This window comes from Gracilinanus agilis, chromosome 2 (assembly GCF_016433145.1).
Source record: "Gracilinanus agilis isolate LMUSP501 chromosome 2, AgileGrace, whole genome shotgun sequence".
NCBI classification, from domain to species: domain Eukaryota; kingdom Metazoa; phylum Chordata; class Mammalia; order Didelphimorphia; family Didelphidae; genus Gracilinanus; species Gracilinanus agilis.
In genome coordinates, this window is record NC_058131.1 from 376,039,334 (window position 1) to 376,059,398 (window position 20,065).

A 20,065-nucleotide genomic window follows, 5' to 3' on the forward strand; every position below is an offset into this window, starting at 1 on the left:
ATATTTCGGCCTGCTGGAATACCTGAATCTAATATTGTAGTTTGTTTTGTTTTTTTAATACAGTACGGAACTTGTATGTACATAATTGTTTAGATGTTTTCTCCCCTATTAGAGCATGTGCTCAAGGTCAAGACTTGTGTTTTTGCCTTTCTTTGCACTCCAAGAGTTGAACTAAAGTTCTTAGCACATAAACTTTAATAAATGCTTGTTGACTGATTAAATAAGAAGTGTTTTTGTGTTATTGAGCATGCCCTCATACTGAAATTTAAAAAAACAGGTCCATCTCTGAATAGCCAAATCAGAACTTTGAAGCTAGAAGGAATCTACAAAGATCATCCCTTCAGAAAAAGAAGTCAAAGTAGGGTACTTTTCAAGAGAAACAAGCAGACAAGCATTATTATGTATTTGCCATGTGCCAAGTACTATTCTAAATGTCGAGGGCACAAATACAAGCAAAAAGACAACCTTGATCCTCAAGGAACTTACATTCTAATAGGGGAAGACAGGGAGATGAAAAGGAGTTGGAGAGGTCAAGGTATTCATTCTAGGGCACACTGGCAAAATCCAGAGAGAGTCAGAAGCTGAGCTGGCAGGGGGATTAACCATTGCCAGGAACTGTCCCCAAAATGGAAGACTTCAGAAGAAATTCACCAATGAGAGAAAGGGAACAGCATAATAGAGGGATGTTCCAGGATGAAAAGGCAGCTGAGCCTCCAAGGTGGCAAACTTCGTATAACAAATTAGTAGAACAACTTAGTAGAACAAATCTACTTAAGAATAAGAAACACCAAGTGGATGTTATGTGTAGTAAAAGGGACATTAGAAATCAATTAGTCCAACATTCTCATTTATTAATGAGGAAACTCAGGTCCAGAGAAATTAAGTGACCAACTCAAAGTTACATAGGTAATAAGCAAAAGAATGAATATTCAAAAACCCAGGTCTTCTGACTCCATATACAAAGCTAATTTCACTATATCCCACAGTCCTGTTCAAGAAAATATGGAACCACGGTAGAATGAAAAATCACTGACCACAAAGAAATTAAAAACTCTCATGCCAGCAATATAGATTTATTGTTGTTCATGACTAGTCAAAAAGCTTACAAGTTTCATTATCAGACTAAAACAATGTTAAAGTACAGCCACAGATTCAAAACATCATTTAGAGACACGGAGTGAAAAAAGATAGTTACAAAAACACACAAAGGAACCCATTCACGTGGGTGGTCACTGTATTTTGCTACAAATGTAAGAAGCATCGAGCTACAGAAGTTTCAAGATACGTAACATTCTGAAAATATATCTTAAGCATAAAAACTGCACTCAAGTTGCAAAAATAAGGTTTTACTTTTTTTAAACATTTGATCTGAGCTCAAAGCAATGAAATAATGAACGCCAATGATTTTCACATCAGTTTAAACTCACATTAGAACAATAACCATAAAAATGATTTTTTTTTCTTTTTTGGTGATGAGGAACTGATTAAACTCAGCTGCACAAACTCAGCAGTTACAGAGGTCAACAGCATGGACAATGCATTGCATCCAAAAGAAAGTCTGCAGTGGACCTACTTTATCCTGGCCATAAAATATTTTAAGAATCATAATTTACCACCCTCCAACAAGAAGTTAAGCCAGTAGAAACAAAATGATAAAAGGAAAGATTATTATTTCAATCAGGGCTCTTTTGCCACTTAGCTCCTTTAGGTAACAGTTTCACTAGTGCAAGAGCATCATTTACCTGAAAGATCGTAAGTGTCACAATTGAAGTACACTCATACAAAACTATTTCCTTTTTTTTTTCTTTAAAAAGTGCCACATACTGTACTTTTTGTACTTAAAAAAATATAAACTAATGAAAGACCGTTTGTCTCCACCTCTTGTCAATGAGAAAAGGCCAAAGTGATTCTTTTATCCCAACTCTAAATGGTGTTCGTTGGCCAATACCCAGGTTCTCTAACTTGGAGCAGTTGAGTTGAGCATTTCTTGGACGTGGAGCTCCTAAGACTGGGCTGTCGGTGACCTTTAGGGGGAAAAAAAATTACTCAGCAAATCCTGAGACTCTTCTATTTCTCAACCATTTCCTTTTACAATGCATGCTTTTGTCCATCAAATAACATCCTATAATTTATTATATTTTTTAATAATCTCCATCACCTGAAGGTTCTAACAAGAAAAAATATAGGTATTTTTCATGAATCATTTATAAAGAAAAAATGGTTAATCTCATTCCTAAAAGTTTAAACTGTTAGCCTAAAATCACAAATTTAGAACTGGAAGAGGATTTGTTCAAATCCCACCCTTTAATGGTTACTACTTTTGTTGCCTTAGGCAAGTCACTTACTGTGCTTTACCTTCTTGGACCTCAGTTTCCTAAACTGTAACTTCTAGAGTCCCTTCCAGGTAAATCTATGAGATCCAATAATCACATTTAACCCAACCCAAAGCTTATATCTAGTCACTCTTAGGCCAGAGGAAGACTTCTTTGATGAATTCAAGGAACAGAGGGAACACAAAATTAGAACCAAGCACTTACGAATTGTGTGATATTTCATTAGACTACATAAAATAGCTTAGGATCAAAATTCACCTTCTCCTTTTATAAAATACTACCCCTTCCTGACCCTATCTTCCTATAAAAAACCCAAATGCTTTCTCTCGCCCAAATTATCTATTTTGTTTAAGCTTATATGCATATAGGTTGTCTCCCCTTAGTAAATTAAAGTTCCTCAAGAAGAGGGACTATCTCTTTTGTCTTTGTATCCCTGGCATCCAGTAGAGTTCCCTGATATAGAGGAGGTGCTAAAATAAACACTTGATTGACTTAGGCTAAATAAATAAACAAATAAATAAATAAATAGATAAATAGATAAATAAATAAATGAATGAATGAATGAATAAATAAATGAGTAAATAAATAAATTCGCAGATGAGGAAACTAAGATCTAGAAAAATCACTGAGGTCTAAGATTTGGGATATGAATCTCTCTGTCTCCAAACACACTGCCCTATCTGCTCTACCTATACTAGGAAAGAAAGCTTTGTATACTGCACTTGGCTTATTCATTCAAGTTAAATTATACTTTGCGATTACAGACTTAAGCTTTTAAGGAAGGCAATTTAAAAAAAATGTTTCCATATGTCATATACGTACAGGTCTTAGATGACTATTTGGAAGGTTAAAGGCATCTGCAATAGCACACGCCATTTCATATTTGGTCATTTGTTCATTGCCAGACCAATGGAAGGTGCCTTTGATTGTAGGATCCTAAGGACAAAGAAAGAGAATGCAAAGTAAGAACCAAGCTCTTCTGAATTATACAATGTTTATGTAGGCTACATAAAATAACCCAGGCTTCAAAGTTCACCCTCTTTTTCTGCAATACTATTATTTTTAGAACATTTCTACAAATAAGGCTCACTAAAAAGTAAAAATATCTTATGGCATCTGCTACTGAGTATCCCCGCCCTCCATCATTGTTTATAAAACAATATAAATGACTGTCCCTGTAAACTACCCAAATTCATTGACTGAACTAGGAATCCTGAAAGAATTTCAGAAGTTAGTGAATGCAACTCAATTTAAATACTTCAAAATTCTTTTAAGAGATCTATGGTCCATCCTATAAACAATAGTAGGCAGTGAAAACTCAAGTACAAAAATGAAAACAATCACTATGATCAAGGCATTTTCTTTCTACTAAATTTAACTCAAATTTAATATTTGTACACTGGATGACTTTAAAACTAATCTGAAGCTCAACCTAGTCTAAGTTCAGAGAGGCTCATCATGAGATTCATCAGATAATGAATTGTTTTGACACAGTGTTTTTCATATCTGCATATCCAGTCTTCATCTTTTTTCTGACCTCCAGTATTGTAACCCCTCATTTATATAACACAGATTTACATGAATATTCCATAAATATCTGAAACCTGACATGCATTAAAAAAAACCCTTAGTTCAAAACTGTGTTGTCCAAACTATTTCAATAGCCTTCTAATTGCTTCTCCTGTGTGCAATCTCTTCCTTTCCTTAATCTATCTCCTGCACAATCGTCAAATTTTTCTGGGAGGTAATTTGCCCTGTTCTACCTCTTTTTCACCCCTATTATAAGTCAATTAACATCTGTGTCTCTATGTATACATCTTCTAACTGCACTAATAATGATAAAGTTCTTAGGAGTTACAAGTATCATCTTCTCAGGCAGCAATGTAAAATTTAACCTTAATGATTCTCACATGATTTCTTTTGTTTACTTTTTTATTCTTTCTGAATGTTGTATATGAGTCAAATTATTGATTCAGCTCTGTTCTTTTCATCAGGAATGCTTGAAAGACCTCTATTTCATTAAATATCCATTTATTTTTTTCCTCCTACAAGTTAACTGTCTTGCTATATGGGCTATTCTTGGTTGTAATCTTTGCTCCTTTTTGCTCTCTAGAATATCATATTCCAAAGTCTATAATTTTTTAATGTAGAAGCTGTTAAATCTTATGTAAATCTGACTGTAGCTCCATCATGTTTGAATTGTTTTGTTCTGGCTGCTTCAATATTTTCTCTTTGATTGAGGAACTCTAGAATTTGGCTATAATATTACTGGGATAATTAAAATTATCATTTAGGATATCTTTCGGGAGGTGATCAGTGGAATCTTTCAATTTTTGTCTTACCCTCTGGTTCTAGAATATCAGAGCACTCTTCCTTCATAATTTCTTGAAATAGGATATCGAAGCTTTCAGGTAGTTCAATGATTTTTACATTATCTCTCCTTGATATCTTTTTAAGGTCAGTTGATTTCCCAGTGAAATATTTCATACTTTCTTCAATTTTTTTCATTCTTTTGATTTTTATTGTTTTTCCCCCTTTTTAAAAACTTTCTGTCTTAGAATTGATACTGAGTAGAAGATCCTAGCCAGAAGAGTGGTAAGTGATAGGAAACTAGAGTTAAGCAACTTTCCCGGGTTCACACAGCTAGGAAGTGTCCGAGACTACATTTGAACCCAGAACCTCCCCATCTATAGGCCTGGCGCTCTATCCACTAAGCCACCTAGCTATCCTATATTTTATTGTTTCTTGACGCCTCATGGAACCATTAGCTTCCACTTGCCCCATTCTAATTTCTAAAGAATTTTCTTCAGTGAACTTTTGTATCTCCTTTTGCATTTGACCAATTCTACTTCTTAAGGAGTTCTCTTCAGTGAATTTTTGTGCTTCTTTTATTGTCACATATGCTACTTTTAAGATCTTATTTTCTTCAGTATTTTTGCACCTCCTTTACTAAGTAGTTGACTCTCTTTGCATGATTTTATTACTTCATTCTCATTTCTTTTCCCAATTTTTCCCTTACCTCTCTTATTTTATTTTTATAAGCCTTCTTTAGCTCTTCTAGTAATTCTTTTTTTTTTGGGGGGGGGGGTTGAGACTAATTCACACATTCCTTCAAGGCTTTTCATGTACATGTTTTGACACTGTTGTCTTTTTCTGAATTTTTGCTTTGATCTTTCCTGTCACCATAGTAAATCTCTATGGGCAAGTTCTTTTTGATTGTTGTTTGCTTATTTTCCAGTCTATTTCTTGAATTTTAACTTTATGTTAATGTTGGCCTCTGTCCCAACGCTCAGGTTTCTTATGCTGCTGTTTGGAAAAAGGGAGTATATATAAGTTTTCAGTTCTTTCAAATTGGTATGGTCACTGCTCTCTGGGTCTATGCTCTTGTGTGAGTAACCACAAGCACTCTTTTTGACCTGGAACAATGACAAAAGTTGCTGCTCCTTCTAGTGGTCTTCCTCATCCTGGAAATACAACCCAGAATAGTATATAGACAATGCAACAGAGTTGCTCCCAGTTCCAGGAAAGGGTTTCTTATAATATCTTTTGGACTAGCTGTCTGATTCCTTTCACTGTCTAAGGGCTCTGAGTTCTGGAGGCCTTTGTGGTGGATCCTGTTGCTAATTTGCAAGGGAATGGTTTGTGCTCTACTCTTACTCCAGGCAAACAAACCTTTCCTGATGACCTTCTAAGTTGTCTTGGGAACGAAAGTTGTTATACCCCATTCCTTTTGTTGGTTCTCCTGCTCTTGAAAATGAAAAAAAAAATTCATTTTGAAGATTTTTATGATGCTTGAAAGAAAATTTAGGAGTGCTCAATTGAGCCCATGCCTTGATTCCTCCACCTCAGCTCAAAATTCCCCCCACCTACCCACAAGTGATTTTTCTAAATCAAAGGACAGTCTATGTCATTCTGTTAACTTAAGAAACTTCTGTGGATATTTCAGGATAAAATACAAATTCCTTGTCTGAATACTTGGAATCTAAACTCCTCCACAATCTGGATCCAGTCTATCTTTCTAAACTGGTTACACATTATTCTCTCCATGTTCTCTATGCTACAGTCAAAACAGCCTAATTTCTGTTTCACATACACTGTGATCCATCTCTTATCTCCAAGGTCTATCAATGTTCTCTACCAGCTCCACTTCCTGAAACCCCTTGCTTCCTTCAAGGCTCAACTCAAATGCAATCTCCTTAAAGAGGTACTTTGAGATTTCCCAGTTTTTAGCATCTTGTTTCCCTCCCTAATCACTTTGAATTTATTTGTATATATTCTGTATTTACTTGACTGTGAATCTACCATGATGTAAACCCAATCTATTCCTGTAGCAAAATATAAGCTGTAACAGGGGGATATTGTTTGGATTTTGTCTTTATATTCCTAATGCCTTGTACAGTGCCTGATATACAGTAGGCATTTAATAAAAGCTTATTAATTTATAAGCTACAGAAATTGTGATTAATGTTAGTGGAGGGTAAACCCATACCAACCAAACTACAGATCCCCAAAAGTTTCTTACACAAATGATTTGGAATTATATAAAATAGATTTAAAGAAACTCAAGTAATAAAATGGGTTGGAACTTCTTTAGCCTTTAGAATACATTGAAACCTTTCCCTTGATATTCAAAGGAATCAATTCTCCTAAGATCTGGGGTATCTTAAGAAACTATTTAACATAAAACACAGATTTAAATCTCAAAGGGATTCTCGAAGCCATCAAGGCAACTGTATCATTTTACAAAAAGGTCAATCATGTGAGGCAGAATCTGAAACAGAGATGTTCCTATCTCCAAGTCAGGTGCCCAAGCCATTACTTCATGCTTCTCCTAATTGAACTGTAACTCTCCAGTACCAATTAAGTTTTAGGACTAGCAACTTAATTGTTGCTATGCACAGAAAGCCAACTATAAGCTGTATTCATTTTAATTTTTATCTTTACAATAAAGAAAAGCACAGAGAATGTGTCTTACGGTAGAAAAAAGCATTATGTGGAGAAATATAAAGCTCAAATGCCTAAGATTTTAAGGTACCTATGTACAGTACATGTACAACTTGTAAAGGAATCTCTATTCTAACCACAATTTTCTATTTCCAAAAGAAAGTAATCTAATTTAGTTAATATGTTAATTTCAGGTATTTACAATATCACACATTGTCACATGTATGAAAACCTTAATACCCCAAGCAGCCTTTCCCAAGACTCACCAGCATCCTCTTCTCTGCTAGTTGCCGGCAAACACTGGCAACATCCTTGACATTTGTGGGAAACCTCTGCTGCCAGTGGTCCATGTTAGCAGATTTGTTGCTAAACTGGACCTTATCAAACATAATGGTGACAGCACTTTCTTCTAGTTTTTCAACTTCTCCATATAGAATAGGGATTCGTAGGACTGCTGCACCTATGGGGAAACAATGTTTCAAACTAATATCACTTTTCAAATTTCTATGTAACAGTACTGTTTAAACAAGCATTACTCTGAAATTTTTCCACCCTCTTCTAATGTTTATATGGATATTTTGAAAGTTTTAACAATGCCTTTCAAAACTATTCATAAGCAAATCACTCTAATAAAAAAACCACATTTATTTTGAGTATATTTTTCATACAACAAATATTGAGCCCCTCTCACGTAAAAGGTACTCTGCAATTGAAAGCCAGGCCTAGAGATGGGAGGTCCTGGGTTCAAATCTTGCCTCAGATACTTCCTAGCTATGTGACACTGGGCATGTCACTTTATCCCCATTGCCTAGCCCTGAGCCCTCTTCTGCCTTGGAGCCAATACACAGTATTGATTCTAAGACAGAAGGTAAGGGTTTTAGGGGAAAAAAAGAAAAAAAAATGGTACCCTGCAACATGAAGTGAAAAGATGCAAAGCTATATAAGACAAAGTCCCAGTCTCATCCCAAGGCATACAGTATAATGGAGAAGATATAAGTATCTTTAATGCAAGACAGAATGGAAAAGTATAATAAAAATGTTATAGAGTACTATGTAAATTCAGAGGAGAGAAGGGGTTGATAGAAAATGAAGATTTCATAGAGGAAATGACATCTGAGATGGACACTGAAGAACTATTGGGAATTCAAGCTTTCTCATCAGGGTAAGAAATCTTAGGGCATATTCAAGTATTAGCAATTCAGCATGACTGAAGTATAGAGTGTTCATCAGCAGATAACTACAAGTAATAAGACAGGAAAAAGGTAGGGACAAATCATGGAGGATGTTAAGGCTAAGAAGTTTTGATCTTTTGAAGTTTTATTTCTGAAGTTTGTTTTTGATACTTTTTTACAGTTGTAGTCTTTTGTGCATAAACTATTCCTAGTTATCTGTTAAAAAATAAACCCTATAAATGCTGAGAATATCTCCCACTAATGTTCAATGATTAATAATGCCATTTCTTACCAACATTGTTTTCCAAGACAGCCTTTTCTCCTTGTAGTTTTGTTTTGCCATACAAATTTAGGGGATTTGGAGTATCATCTTCAGTATAAGGTGGATTTGTTCCATCAAACACGTAATCTGAGCTAATGTAGATCAGAAATGCTCCAATTCCCGCTAAGGGAAAATAAAATAAAAAACAAAAAACCCACAATATTAATTGACTTGCAGAGATAAAAAATCCTTCACCAAATTATAAGAGAGAATGTTTGTTCTTCTCAGGTAAAGGAATATAAACACAAACCCCTTAAATATATTTTTTAAATATTAAATCTCAGCAACTAATATTTCATAAGTGTTCTATAATGTCAAATTACCTGCTTCCTTTGCCAAATTCCCTGAAGCATCCACATTAAGCTGAGAAGCAGCATCTGGTTGATTCTCTACAACATCTGGCCTTCTTTCTGCTGCACAATGTACTATGACATGGGGCTGGAAGTTAAGCATTCATGCATTTTTAACAACAACAAAAATGCAGAATAACTATATCTCCCCTACAGTAAATTAATATAGAGAAAAATGTTCATTAAAACAAAACCTCATCCATTACTAAAGAAATAAATAACAATTGAAACAACAACTCAGTAATATTATTCCATTTTCAAGTGAAAGGAGTTAAGAAAATTGTCAGAAAATTGTCTTCCCAGAAAAGAGAAAGAGGCTCAATAGAAATACTGACACTTTTACAATACATTGTGATAATGAGATTAAATCTACCTTGCCCATTCTCAAATCTAATCACCAAAAGTGTAAACAATTCCACTTAACTCACAAGTTGGGAGGTCTGTGACCCACTGTGCTAGAATGAGTGCCGAATCAAAATTTACTGACTGCATCCTGGGCAGTTCTAAGAAAAGCATCTGTTGTGACTGGGCATATAAACTAGGAGGAAGGTACAGGAAGCGACACAAAAGAAGCTCCTTTAAAAGAGAGTTCAGTGAATTCAGCTGCTCTCTTCTTGTTCGTTGCTTGGACATGGAGGAGCTCTGGAGCTGGGACCCTAAGACTTTGGTGAGATTGTTCTTAAATCTTTCCCTTAGAACTACACATGCTGAGTGAAGAAGGCTAACTGACTACCTTAACTTCCCTGGAGGTACTAGCCTCCAGGAGGCTCCCTTGATTGGGAGAAGCCCTAGTGGCTAAACCCCTTTTTACCCCTTACACCTACTAATTTCATCCACTGCTGTCTATGTCTGAAGGTTCAGTTTCACTTGAGTAAGAAAAAGGGAAAATGTACACTATCTACAATGTGGTCTAAAAAGGTAATAAACAGGAATAAGGACTAAACTTGTGATTTCATTAATATTAGAGAATTCCCAAGTGAGGATACCTTCACTACTAATGCAACATTTTAGCATCTGCTCTGCAACTTAAAGGCACAAAAGCTGATCCTAAGTGACTTGTCCAGGGTCACAGAATCAGTAAAGGTGAGAAGGAACTTGATGTCTGTTCTCTATACACTATGCCACAATGTCTCATACCTCAGAAAAAATTGGGAGAAATGCTAATTCCAAAATATGTGCATTTACATTTAAGTCTTTCCAAACATTCTTTTTTAAAAAAAAAAAAACCCTTACCCTTCTGCAGAAAAGCAGTAAAGGCTAGGCAACTGCAGTTAAGTGACTTGGTAAGGGTCATATAGCTAGAAAGTGTCTTGAGGTCAAATTTGAACCTAGAACCTCCCATCTCCAAATGTGGCTCTCTAAGCCACCTAGCTGCCACCACACATTTTTTTAAACTGTTGCCTTTTGTCTTAGAATTAACACTAAGTATTAGTTCCAAAACAGAAGAGTGGTAAGAGCTAGGCAAATGGGTTAATCCTAATTGCCCTGGGTCACAGAACCAGATAATATCTGAGTCCAGATTTGAACCCAGGACCTCCTATCTCTAGGCCTAGCTTTCTGTCCACTGAACTACCTAGCTGTTCCAAATATTCTTTTTAGTAGCCATGTGAAGAAAACTTTAGGAAAGTTAACATGTCAGTACTGTCAGCACCATGGCCAGCAGCTAAGGTTGTAAGATTAAAAATTAATATCCAAATATTCCAAATATTATATTTAATAAGATTAATTGATAATATCTAAAATAAGGGAAGAAAAGTCTCAGTAAAGAAAGCCCTGCTTTCCCAGCCATGCACGTGGCAGAAAAAAAGGACAAGAGGCGGGCTTACAGCAAACTTATAAACAACATGTGAAGATGCAATGTGGACAAAGGCAAAAGGATTCTGGGTAATGTAGTTCAGGGGTTCAAGATTTTCTAATTATACAAGGTGAAGCCTAGCATAGTTGGCTGGTTGAAAAGATCAGATAGCAGTGTCCCAGAAACTGGGGAGGATGAAGAGGGAAGGAAAATAGTTAAGGATCTAGCTCAACTTTTTTGTTACCAATGCCAGTGGATTTAACTAGCCTAACAGATTTCTATGCCTTTAAGTAATGAGAATTACTCAGAAAAAGAGTAAAACACAGGTGAACCTTTCACACTGAAAATGTACCACTGCAATCTAAGAAAAAACTACTTGATATATTTATCTCTTTTCAACTACACTAAAGAGAGACAGAGAGAGGCAGAAGCAGAGAGAGAGACAGAGAGGAAAAACCTCTGGTATCTTGTAGAACTACTTAGTCCTGGGGCAGCTGAGTAGCTCAGTGGATTGAGAGCCAGACCTAGACATGGGAGGTCCTAGTCCAGCCTCAGATACTTCCAAGCTGTGTGACCCTGGGCAAGTCACTTGACCCCCACTGCCCACCCTTACCACTCTTCCACCAAGGAGCCAATACACTTAAGGGTTTAAAAATAAAAGGAAAAAAAAAAAAGAACTACTTAGTCCTGTCACTTATGATAAAGGACTAGCATTCCAGTAAGTGCTATGTCCATAACAAAAGGGCTTTTCAGAGATAGCTTTAGCTTTATTTCTACAATGATGAATATTCTTAGACCCATAAACCTAAAATTGTGTTAGATTCGATGTAATAGATGCAAAATATGCCTCCTTGACAATAGCATATTACCATTGAAGACTTGCATACTAAAGTAGTAGCAAAATCATACAACACATACATGAACAGAAAAAGAGATGATCTGGTCATGTAATGAGAATATGGTTAATAGATGGGCTATTACTCTCCACGTAACACTGAAAGAACAAGAGGAAGTCCTCCAGCATATTGGGCAGATCTTTTACAATGTAATTATGGAAAGATGTAGACATGAATTTAAAAGACTCAGAAAGATTAGATGATTTACTACCTGCATTGGTGAAGCATATAGTTTTATACATTTTGCAAATTCATTGAATTTATAAAGATGGAAGTAACCTTCAAATTCTTCCTTAAAGCATTTTTTTTTCTTAGAAACTCCAAATAGTCCTCAGGATGGGTTCTATTCTAAATGATAATGCTAAATGACCTCTGTATCTTCTTTATCCCTTAGATAGACACATTCATTTCTCAACATTTGTCCTTTAGCCTTATACATTTCTTAAATGGTAACTCTCTTACTTACATTAAGAGTCTTTAAAATGACTTCTTAATGCCTTAGTTTTTCTAGCCAATTTCTTGATAACAAATAGTTTCCATATATATTCTGGGCAGTTTCTAACACTGATGGTGTTTTAGTGCTTAAAAAACCCCAACACTATATCATACCTGAAAATCCTGAATTATATCATGAACTGCATGAGAATCCAAAAGATTGACTTGTTCAAATCTAGGCCGAGCTCTACTGTAGCCACAGCCAACAGCATGCCAGTTGTTCTTCTCAAACTCCTTGTACACAGCTCTGCCAAGTAGGCCAGTGGCACCAGTAATCAAAGCACGCCTACTAGGGACATTAACATCCTCCTAAAATGTAAAGGCAAAAAATAATTAACTTTAACTCACCATATCATAAGAGGGACCCCTAATATCAAACTACATTTACTGACCAACCGAAGGACTCAGCAATTTGACCTCTAAGGAAATGAGTAACTTACAGAAGAAACAAAGATCAATAGAACTGTGTACCTAATTTCATAGATTTCAAAAAGTCTAATACACCAAAAGAACATAGATGATAAGCAATTTAGTGTTACCTCAAAGATTTGACAAATCAAATTAATATTGGATATTATTTATATTTACTTGATAATATCAGAATGAGGACACTCATACATAACAATTTTAGTTAGCACATTTTTCAGTGGATTGCCAATAAAAACTATGATTAGATTTAGGCTTATTTTGTGCTCTGATCACGTTTTTTAGCTTTATTTGGTTAAATGTTTAAGGGGTTTGATATTTTTGGTCCTTGATTGTTTCTAATGACCTATTTTCATTCTTAATTTTCCTCAGTCTTTCTTTTACCACCACAATAGTTCAAGAACAGGTTGGGTCATTCTTACATTTATTCCACAATGTCATTCTCCATAGATGCTCAGTTAAATGGAAATATCCTACTCCTTAAAGAATGTATATAAATGTCAACATTGAGTTTAACCAGAATGATAAATACTACTAATCTACTGAAAATTACATTAATTGCACTACATCAATAAGTTTTACTTTAACAAATTCTTCAAAATCTAAAATTTAAAAGTTCTATATTTTTGATTTGGGGAAAAAAAGCACTGCCTCCAAATTTGACAACATTCAACAGTGGCTATAATTTTCATTTATCAGTATATAGTAAGGGAAGGCATGAATATAGAAAAAGCACAAAAATTGAAGTCAAAAGACTCAGATATTGGTGCCACCATGTATTTTCAAGTCAAAATTTATCTCAACTTTTATTCATTTATAAAATGTGGAAGAGTAATTAGATATTCTTGAAGGAGCCTTAAAATTAATTTCTGTGATGCTATCAATGTAATGAAATTTCCAGGGCACTTACCAAAATCAGGCAGAAGAATAAGAATAAAACCTGAGGACAGGGACTGTACTTTATTTTCATATCTCCCTCTTATCATCATGTAACAAATGTTTATTGAACATGGTGGAATGAGAGAGAAATAGAACAGGCCTTAATTTTAATTCCAAATATCTTTTCCAGGCTTCTACTACAGTCAACTGACTTATGAAACCCAGACTTTCAGTTCTGTTTTTATATAAAAGTTATAATTTAAAAAAAAAGTTATAATTTAGGGGGCAGCTAAGTGCCTCAGTGGATAGAGAGCCAGGCCTAGAGATGAGAAGTCCCTCTAGGTTCAAATGTGGCCTCAGACACTTCCTAGCTGTGTGACCCTGGGCAACCAACTTAACCCTCATTGCCTAAACCTTATTGGTCTTCTGCCTTAGAACCAATGCATAGTATTGATTTAAAGAAAAAGTTATATGCAATATGATGCAACAAATTTGGATAAAAAGTAAACATTGTTTTGTAAATAATAACTCTACTTCAGCCTTCTAAACAAATGAAATTGCTTGTTATTAGCTGATGCTCAAAACTGTCATGACCTTCAGGAAAGTTTATGACTTCCAAAAAGGGTAACTTGACTCATTTACACAAACCAAAATTTTGATCAGATTCAGAGCTGCCTAAAGTTAACATATTCATCTAAAAATATGCATTTACATAAATAGAAAACAGTAAATTTTTTCTTCTCAAACTCTGATCTTTAAAATCAAAGAAAAATCAGAAAAAAATTAATGCATTAAAATTTGCTGCTCAAGAATTTAACTTACTACAATTCAAGTATGTGACCTAGTTTTTTGAGATTAAGATTTTTTTTAGGAATATTTACAAAATGGAAAAATATCTTCTAAATCTCATTTTCCACATGAAAATCTAGTTTGTTGCTAATCTTAAATTTTTTCATTGAAAAATACTTTAGACAATCACTCTATAAATTGTTCTAAACATGAAAATACAAATGTCAACCACAATACAGCAACACCAAAAACTATGGGAGGATAAATCCTGCAAATTTAGATACATATCCACAAAAGAAATTTCTTTTGGCTTACAGGCAAAATACTCCCACAGGGTCATCAGCATTTTAGAGAAAGAAATTAAATATACACATGCATATACAAATATACACATGTATTTTAAATCTAGAAAAATATAATCCTTGTAACAAGTTTAAAGCAATAGAGCCACATCTTTTAAATTTTAACTTGGCAAGTAAGCAAATAACTCCCAGAACAGTTAAGTATAAGTGTATTAGTTCCTACTTTCCATTTTGAATTAATTTTTTTCATAAAAGTTGAGTATTTCTAAAGTGATTTGGTTTTTTTCCTACTTTAGCAGAGAAAAAGTAAGTGCTATAAGCACATATTTGCATGAATTTATGTGGAAAAAAATTACATGAGATGGGAAAGCACCTAGAGGCTGTGGGCTGATTCATTTTAGAATCACAAATTCATTGAAATATACTTGCATGGCATGCTTTATATTCATTATCTCATAAGTCCTAGGAAGGCAGATTTCATTATATACATTTTACCTATCTTGCAACTGAGGCTGAGAGATTAGATTTGTCCAGTCAGAGCCAGATGATGTGAATGATCCACTGAAATTTAGCAACCTGTAATTTAATCCGCCTAAGAATATTAAACTCAGATCACCAATTGGTCTGCAACTTCTAATCTTAAGGGAATAAGAAGTTAAATGACCTGCGCAGGGTCACAAAGTTCAGCATGTCAGTGGCAAGACTGGAACATAGATCTTCAGGATTCTAGTTCTCTATTCACTACACCCTACTATCTCTTAAGAATATATCAATACAACCGCTCACAATTCGTGATACTAAAATAATATTCACTCTTAGGAGTTTATTCTAAACCAACAACTGTGTACTCTTCATTTATCACCTATAGCTAAGGCTAACAAAAACCAATATTCACCAGTTCAGAAATTTGTGGATCACTAACGAAATGATCCTCATGAAAAACAAGTTCTCATATCCAAGAATTACTGCCTACTTCCATATTTATGAAGGGTTTATGGGGGGAGGGAAAGAGAAGGAAGATGGGTCAGAACATGGGTTCACCTTCCTAGACCTGACAAATCTAGTAACTGAATTCTCCTCGACCCCAAGCCCAGAAATGGGCGCTTTAATCAACCACACACTTTATGAACACTGCAATGTGCTCAACCTGAGATCACCTGCTCCCTCTGGACCAGGGGAATTAAGATATTGAAGAGAGAAGCCCCACCCAAACCTAACAAGCCCCGCCCCATCCTTTTCTGGCAGCCACAAGCTGCTTCTAGAGAACTACAGTCCATGAAGTTCCAGGAAAAGGAGCAAAGCAAAGAGAAAGGAAGTGAAATCACAGCAGGCACAGCTGGAACCTCCAACAGGAAACACAAAATCTCTTCCTGGGGCCGGGGAAGCAAAACTGACGCCTTCGAAAGCGGGAGCGCCTTTGAGAAAGAAGAGTAGTCGTCACCCGCCCGAGCGCCTCCTCGGCCTCCTCGTCCCAGGGCTAGGAAGCACGGGAACGGGGAAGGACGCAGGCAGCTCCACTCCCTGAGGGGAGGAGAAGCGGGGCAGGCAGTAGGAGTGGGCCGACCCCGCTCACCTCCACTAGCTGGCAGCTCCCGGGGACGAAATGGATGGTCAGCTCTTTCTCCCGCCCCACCATCACCGCAGCTGTGGCGGCGCCTCCTTCTTCCAACCTGCAACCCAGCCCCCGGTGTAAACCTCGCAGCCCCGAGCGTCGGGAGGCCTCCCAATAGGCTCCGGCCCAACCCCTCCGCGAGGTCCCTTCCGGCTTCCGCAGCCACAAACAAGCACTTCGATTGGCTACGCCTCCTTCTCTAGTTAGAGTCGGTGATTGGTCAACTTCCACTGTAGCCAGGGGTGCTGATTGGTTAAACTCATGTTCTCTCTAGGGGTCTCTTAAAGGGGCAAACCTATGTCATGTGGGGGCGAGTCTTAAGTTTTAGTTAAAAGAATTGGACAAAGTCTTAATCTCCTTTTGCAAATGATTAAGGATAATCAAAAGTACGAGATGTTACCTATGGGAGGATGGAGCCTTAGCACTATTACCAGAGAAAAGTGATTTAAGGAACAATAGACTCAAAAGACCTCAGTTGGAATTTCTGCTCTGCCACTTGTTAGTTATGTGATTCTGGACAAGTCATTTCCATCTGAAATCATAGATTTAGGGCTGGGAGAAATTTTGGAGGCCACCTAATCCAACTGATTCATTTTACATGAGGAGATTCATGTAAAAGAGGCCCTGAGAGGTTGTGCAACTTGGCTGAAATCACAAGAGTTAAATGGGATTCAAATTAAGGTCCTGTGATTTCAAGTACTCTTAATTCTATACCAAACAAGAAAACTCTTGAGATTCTATTTTCTAACATCTTTTCTGCTCTAAATCCTATAATCTGTGACTTTTTCGCTCACACTATCAGGATATCAGCACATAGGATCACTGCCCCTTTTCTGTAACCAGGAAACTGCTTCTTACAACAATCCTCAAAAAATTTGTTCTTGAGATACGATAAGGATATATAGACAAGGAGTGACCTAGTCTCTTGTCAGGCCATCGTGAATTAAGTCAAGAGTCCAGAAAAGCTTTAGGTCTCAGGAAGACAGTGTTAACTTGGGGAAAACAGAACTACTAAAATAGTAAGAAAAGCCTAGTCTTTAATCAGGAAAGAGATAGTGTCCTCAATTCCATGACCACCAGTATCTAGATAACCAGGCTAGCTAGATTATCCTCCAAAGCACCACAGAATTTGGGGAACTTACATACCTCCTGGGGAACCAGGGACTGGGAAGTATGATTGATTGGCTTTACAAATGGCTACAAAGAAAAGAGAAGCCCAAGATAGGACTATCAAGGAGGGGCTAATGTTTTACAATGGATACAAAAGGGGGCCAAGGGCTGGGCTACCTGGGAAAGGCCTTTGATACAATGGGAGACCACCAGGACAAAAGGGTACTTAATATTTTATTATTTGAGTCTACTAGTTCCACCCAGCTAAGGCCATTAAGTCCTTATGGCAGTGATGGGCAACCTTCTGAGCTTGGTGTCAAAATTTGTCAAAAAACCATATATAACTTGGGTGGTGTGTCACTTGGAGAAAAAAAACACCATAATTTCTTGATATTTATAATTTAAATAACAAAAATATATAATTGTAATGTATAACTGTATTTAATAAACCAAAATAGGTAAATTAATATAGGTAGAATTGTCATCTATAATGTACAAAGTGTCTACACTACACTATAGCAAATGTTTCATCCTTAGCATGCGGCCCCATACTTCTCTGTATGTGGCTGCATGCGGCCATGTGTCATCAAAAATGTCTATGCATGTTCATAGGTTTGCCATCACGGCCTTAAGGTCTATCATTCAATCTGAAATGACTAAATCAGAAACCTCCCATGGGGAGAATTCTCAAGGGAATAGGGGCAAACTTGGGGTCTTCAGATTTCAAGTTTACAACAGGAAAAAACAAAAAATGATTTGGCTTGTTGGAAAATCCCTTTCACAGCCATCTCTACAATTGGTAGTCAAAGATCATGGTGTAATCCCTATGACAGGGAGAGAACATCAAAGGTTTAACTTGCTGAACCTTCATGTAACAACATCTAAATGTTCCTTTAGATACAGTAGATAATATTACCTAAACAGCAGGGGGAAACCATGGTTTTGAAAACAGCAGAAAATTCTAGGGAGAAGATTGTGGCTTTCCTAATCTTTATTTGCCATCATATAAAGCAACTCAAGAATAAAAACGATGCTTTCAAAAGACTTTTCCCACCCCTAAATGTCTTAATGGATTAGAAAGTGGCATGAATCCCTTGTTTAAGGGGGACAGTTTGTATAAAACAACCAAAACTGTCATTTTTTGATTTAAATTTGAGTATGTTGAGTTTTAGAACACATTGAGAACACTCAAATCATACAAATATACAATCTTCAGGTAATAATCAGAAAAAAAACAAACTTGGCTATCATTTTTAAAGGGGAAAAAAAAACCTGGGTGGCTTTGTTTAAAGTTAAAATAGATTCCAGTTTAACAGCTAACAAAAACTAAGAAAACAAACAAACAAAAAAATTCTATGCTGGTCAGTGGAGGGACTTCAGGTAAGTAGTATGGCAATTTCCCTGTCTTATATAAGGAAAAAAACAACTTACCACAATAATAGCAACTCACTCGACTTACATTTGAGCATCAGCATTTAGCTACTTGTCATAATGGCATGTGCTTTTTATTCCTGAGTTATTATGCATATCTTTAGTGATATAAATACAATCAGTAAGGAAGATTTATATCACAAGTGAGTCTGTAAATTTAAACTGAGTAGTGTGGGAATTATATATAGATACGTTTAAATCTATATCTAGGCAAAAATCTCTTCATAGAGCAAAATGAAGGGGGAGAAAGGAGCCAGAGACCACAGATGAAATCCTTTAAGTAACCTGGGAGAAAGTGATCAGGAGAAATATTTTATAAATGCTGGCAAATGAAACTCATCCTACATTTTGCATTGTATTTATGTCAGTTGCTTAAACTATCTTTTAATTGAATGCTGTGATCCTATGGATCAATGCCTTCCCTAACACCCCCATTTTCAGTATTGAACAAACTTTCACATCTAAATATATATATATATATATGTATATATATATATATAATTTATATGGCATATAAATTTATATGGCAAATTCAGGCTAACTTTGAAGGTTTGTTACATACTAGTTCTATTTTTCTCAGGCATTCATTGAGGCTGATTTAAACAATTAACACCTCTAAATTCCAAAACCAAAAAATTTTAATTCTGGAATGTCCAACCCTTACCTGTTCCTTTTCCACCAGCATTTCAGGCATGATTCTTATTTCAGAAAACAGATGTAGAGATTACCCTAATTCCCCAGGCAAGGTCCAGGGCTGATCGGTTCTTTGTCTACTTCAGTCAGCAAAGAACACAAGCACTGGAAGAGGGAAGCTTTTTCACTTGACCTTTTTTCAATTAGCATTTTGATTCCAGTCTCTGGGTCACGTGCTGTTTTCCACATTCTAGTAAGCTGGCAGCTGATTCCTTGTAGCAGCCTTGAAAATGCCCAATGAGAAGTTACAAGCTTAATTTCACTTAAACTAGAGTGCAATAGCAGAGCCATTATGTGTCTAAAATGATTTAATGTAAAAGCTTCCTAGTTAATTGCAGCGATTGTTCTTTCATAAGAAGTACCAAGCAGGCATTTAGGGAATAGCCAACTATGCAATTGATTAGCTGCCTCAGACTTGGTCTGAAGGGTAGTAATAGGAACTATGTCTGAAAATTGCAAAGTAGCAAAATTTGGTGCTTTGTAAGGACATTTTTCTAAAAGGTTAAGCTGCTATCG

The 20,065-nt window shown here is 36.1% G+C and overlaps 1 protein-coding gene across 2 annotated transcripts; it reads right to left on the minus strand.

The window, feature by feature from the left end:
* Positions 1 to 1,057: 1,057 nt before the first annotated feature.
* MAT2B (methionine adenosyltransferase 2B) lies at positions 1,058 to 19,608 on the minus strand. 2 transcript variants are annotated; one of them, XM_044661713.1, is made up of 7 exons: positions 19,521 to 19,608; positions 12,422 to 12,616; positions 9,095 to 9,209; positions 8,742 to 8,894; positions 7,544 to 7,737; positions 3,156 to 3,269; positions 1,058 to 2,024 (listed from the first exon to the last, which is right to left on the minus strand). In XM_044661713.1, the coding sequence occupies exons 1-7, from the start codon at positions 19,548 to 19,550 to the stop codon at positions 1,854 to 1,856; spliced, it is 972 nt and encodes a 323-aa protein (XP_044517648.1). In that variant the 5' UTR covers positions 19,551 to 19,608; the 3' UTR covers positions 1,058 to 1,853. The 2 variants fall into 2 exon arrangements, with proteins under 2 accessions (XP_044517648.1, XP_044517647.1); XM_044661712.1 differs by lacking the exon at positions 19,521 to 19,608 and adding an exon at positions 16,277 to 16,440.
* Between the last annotated feature and the right edge of the window lie 457 nt (positions 19,609 to 20,065).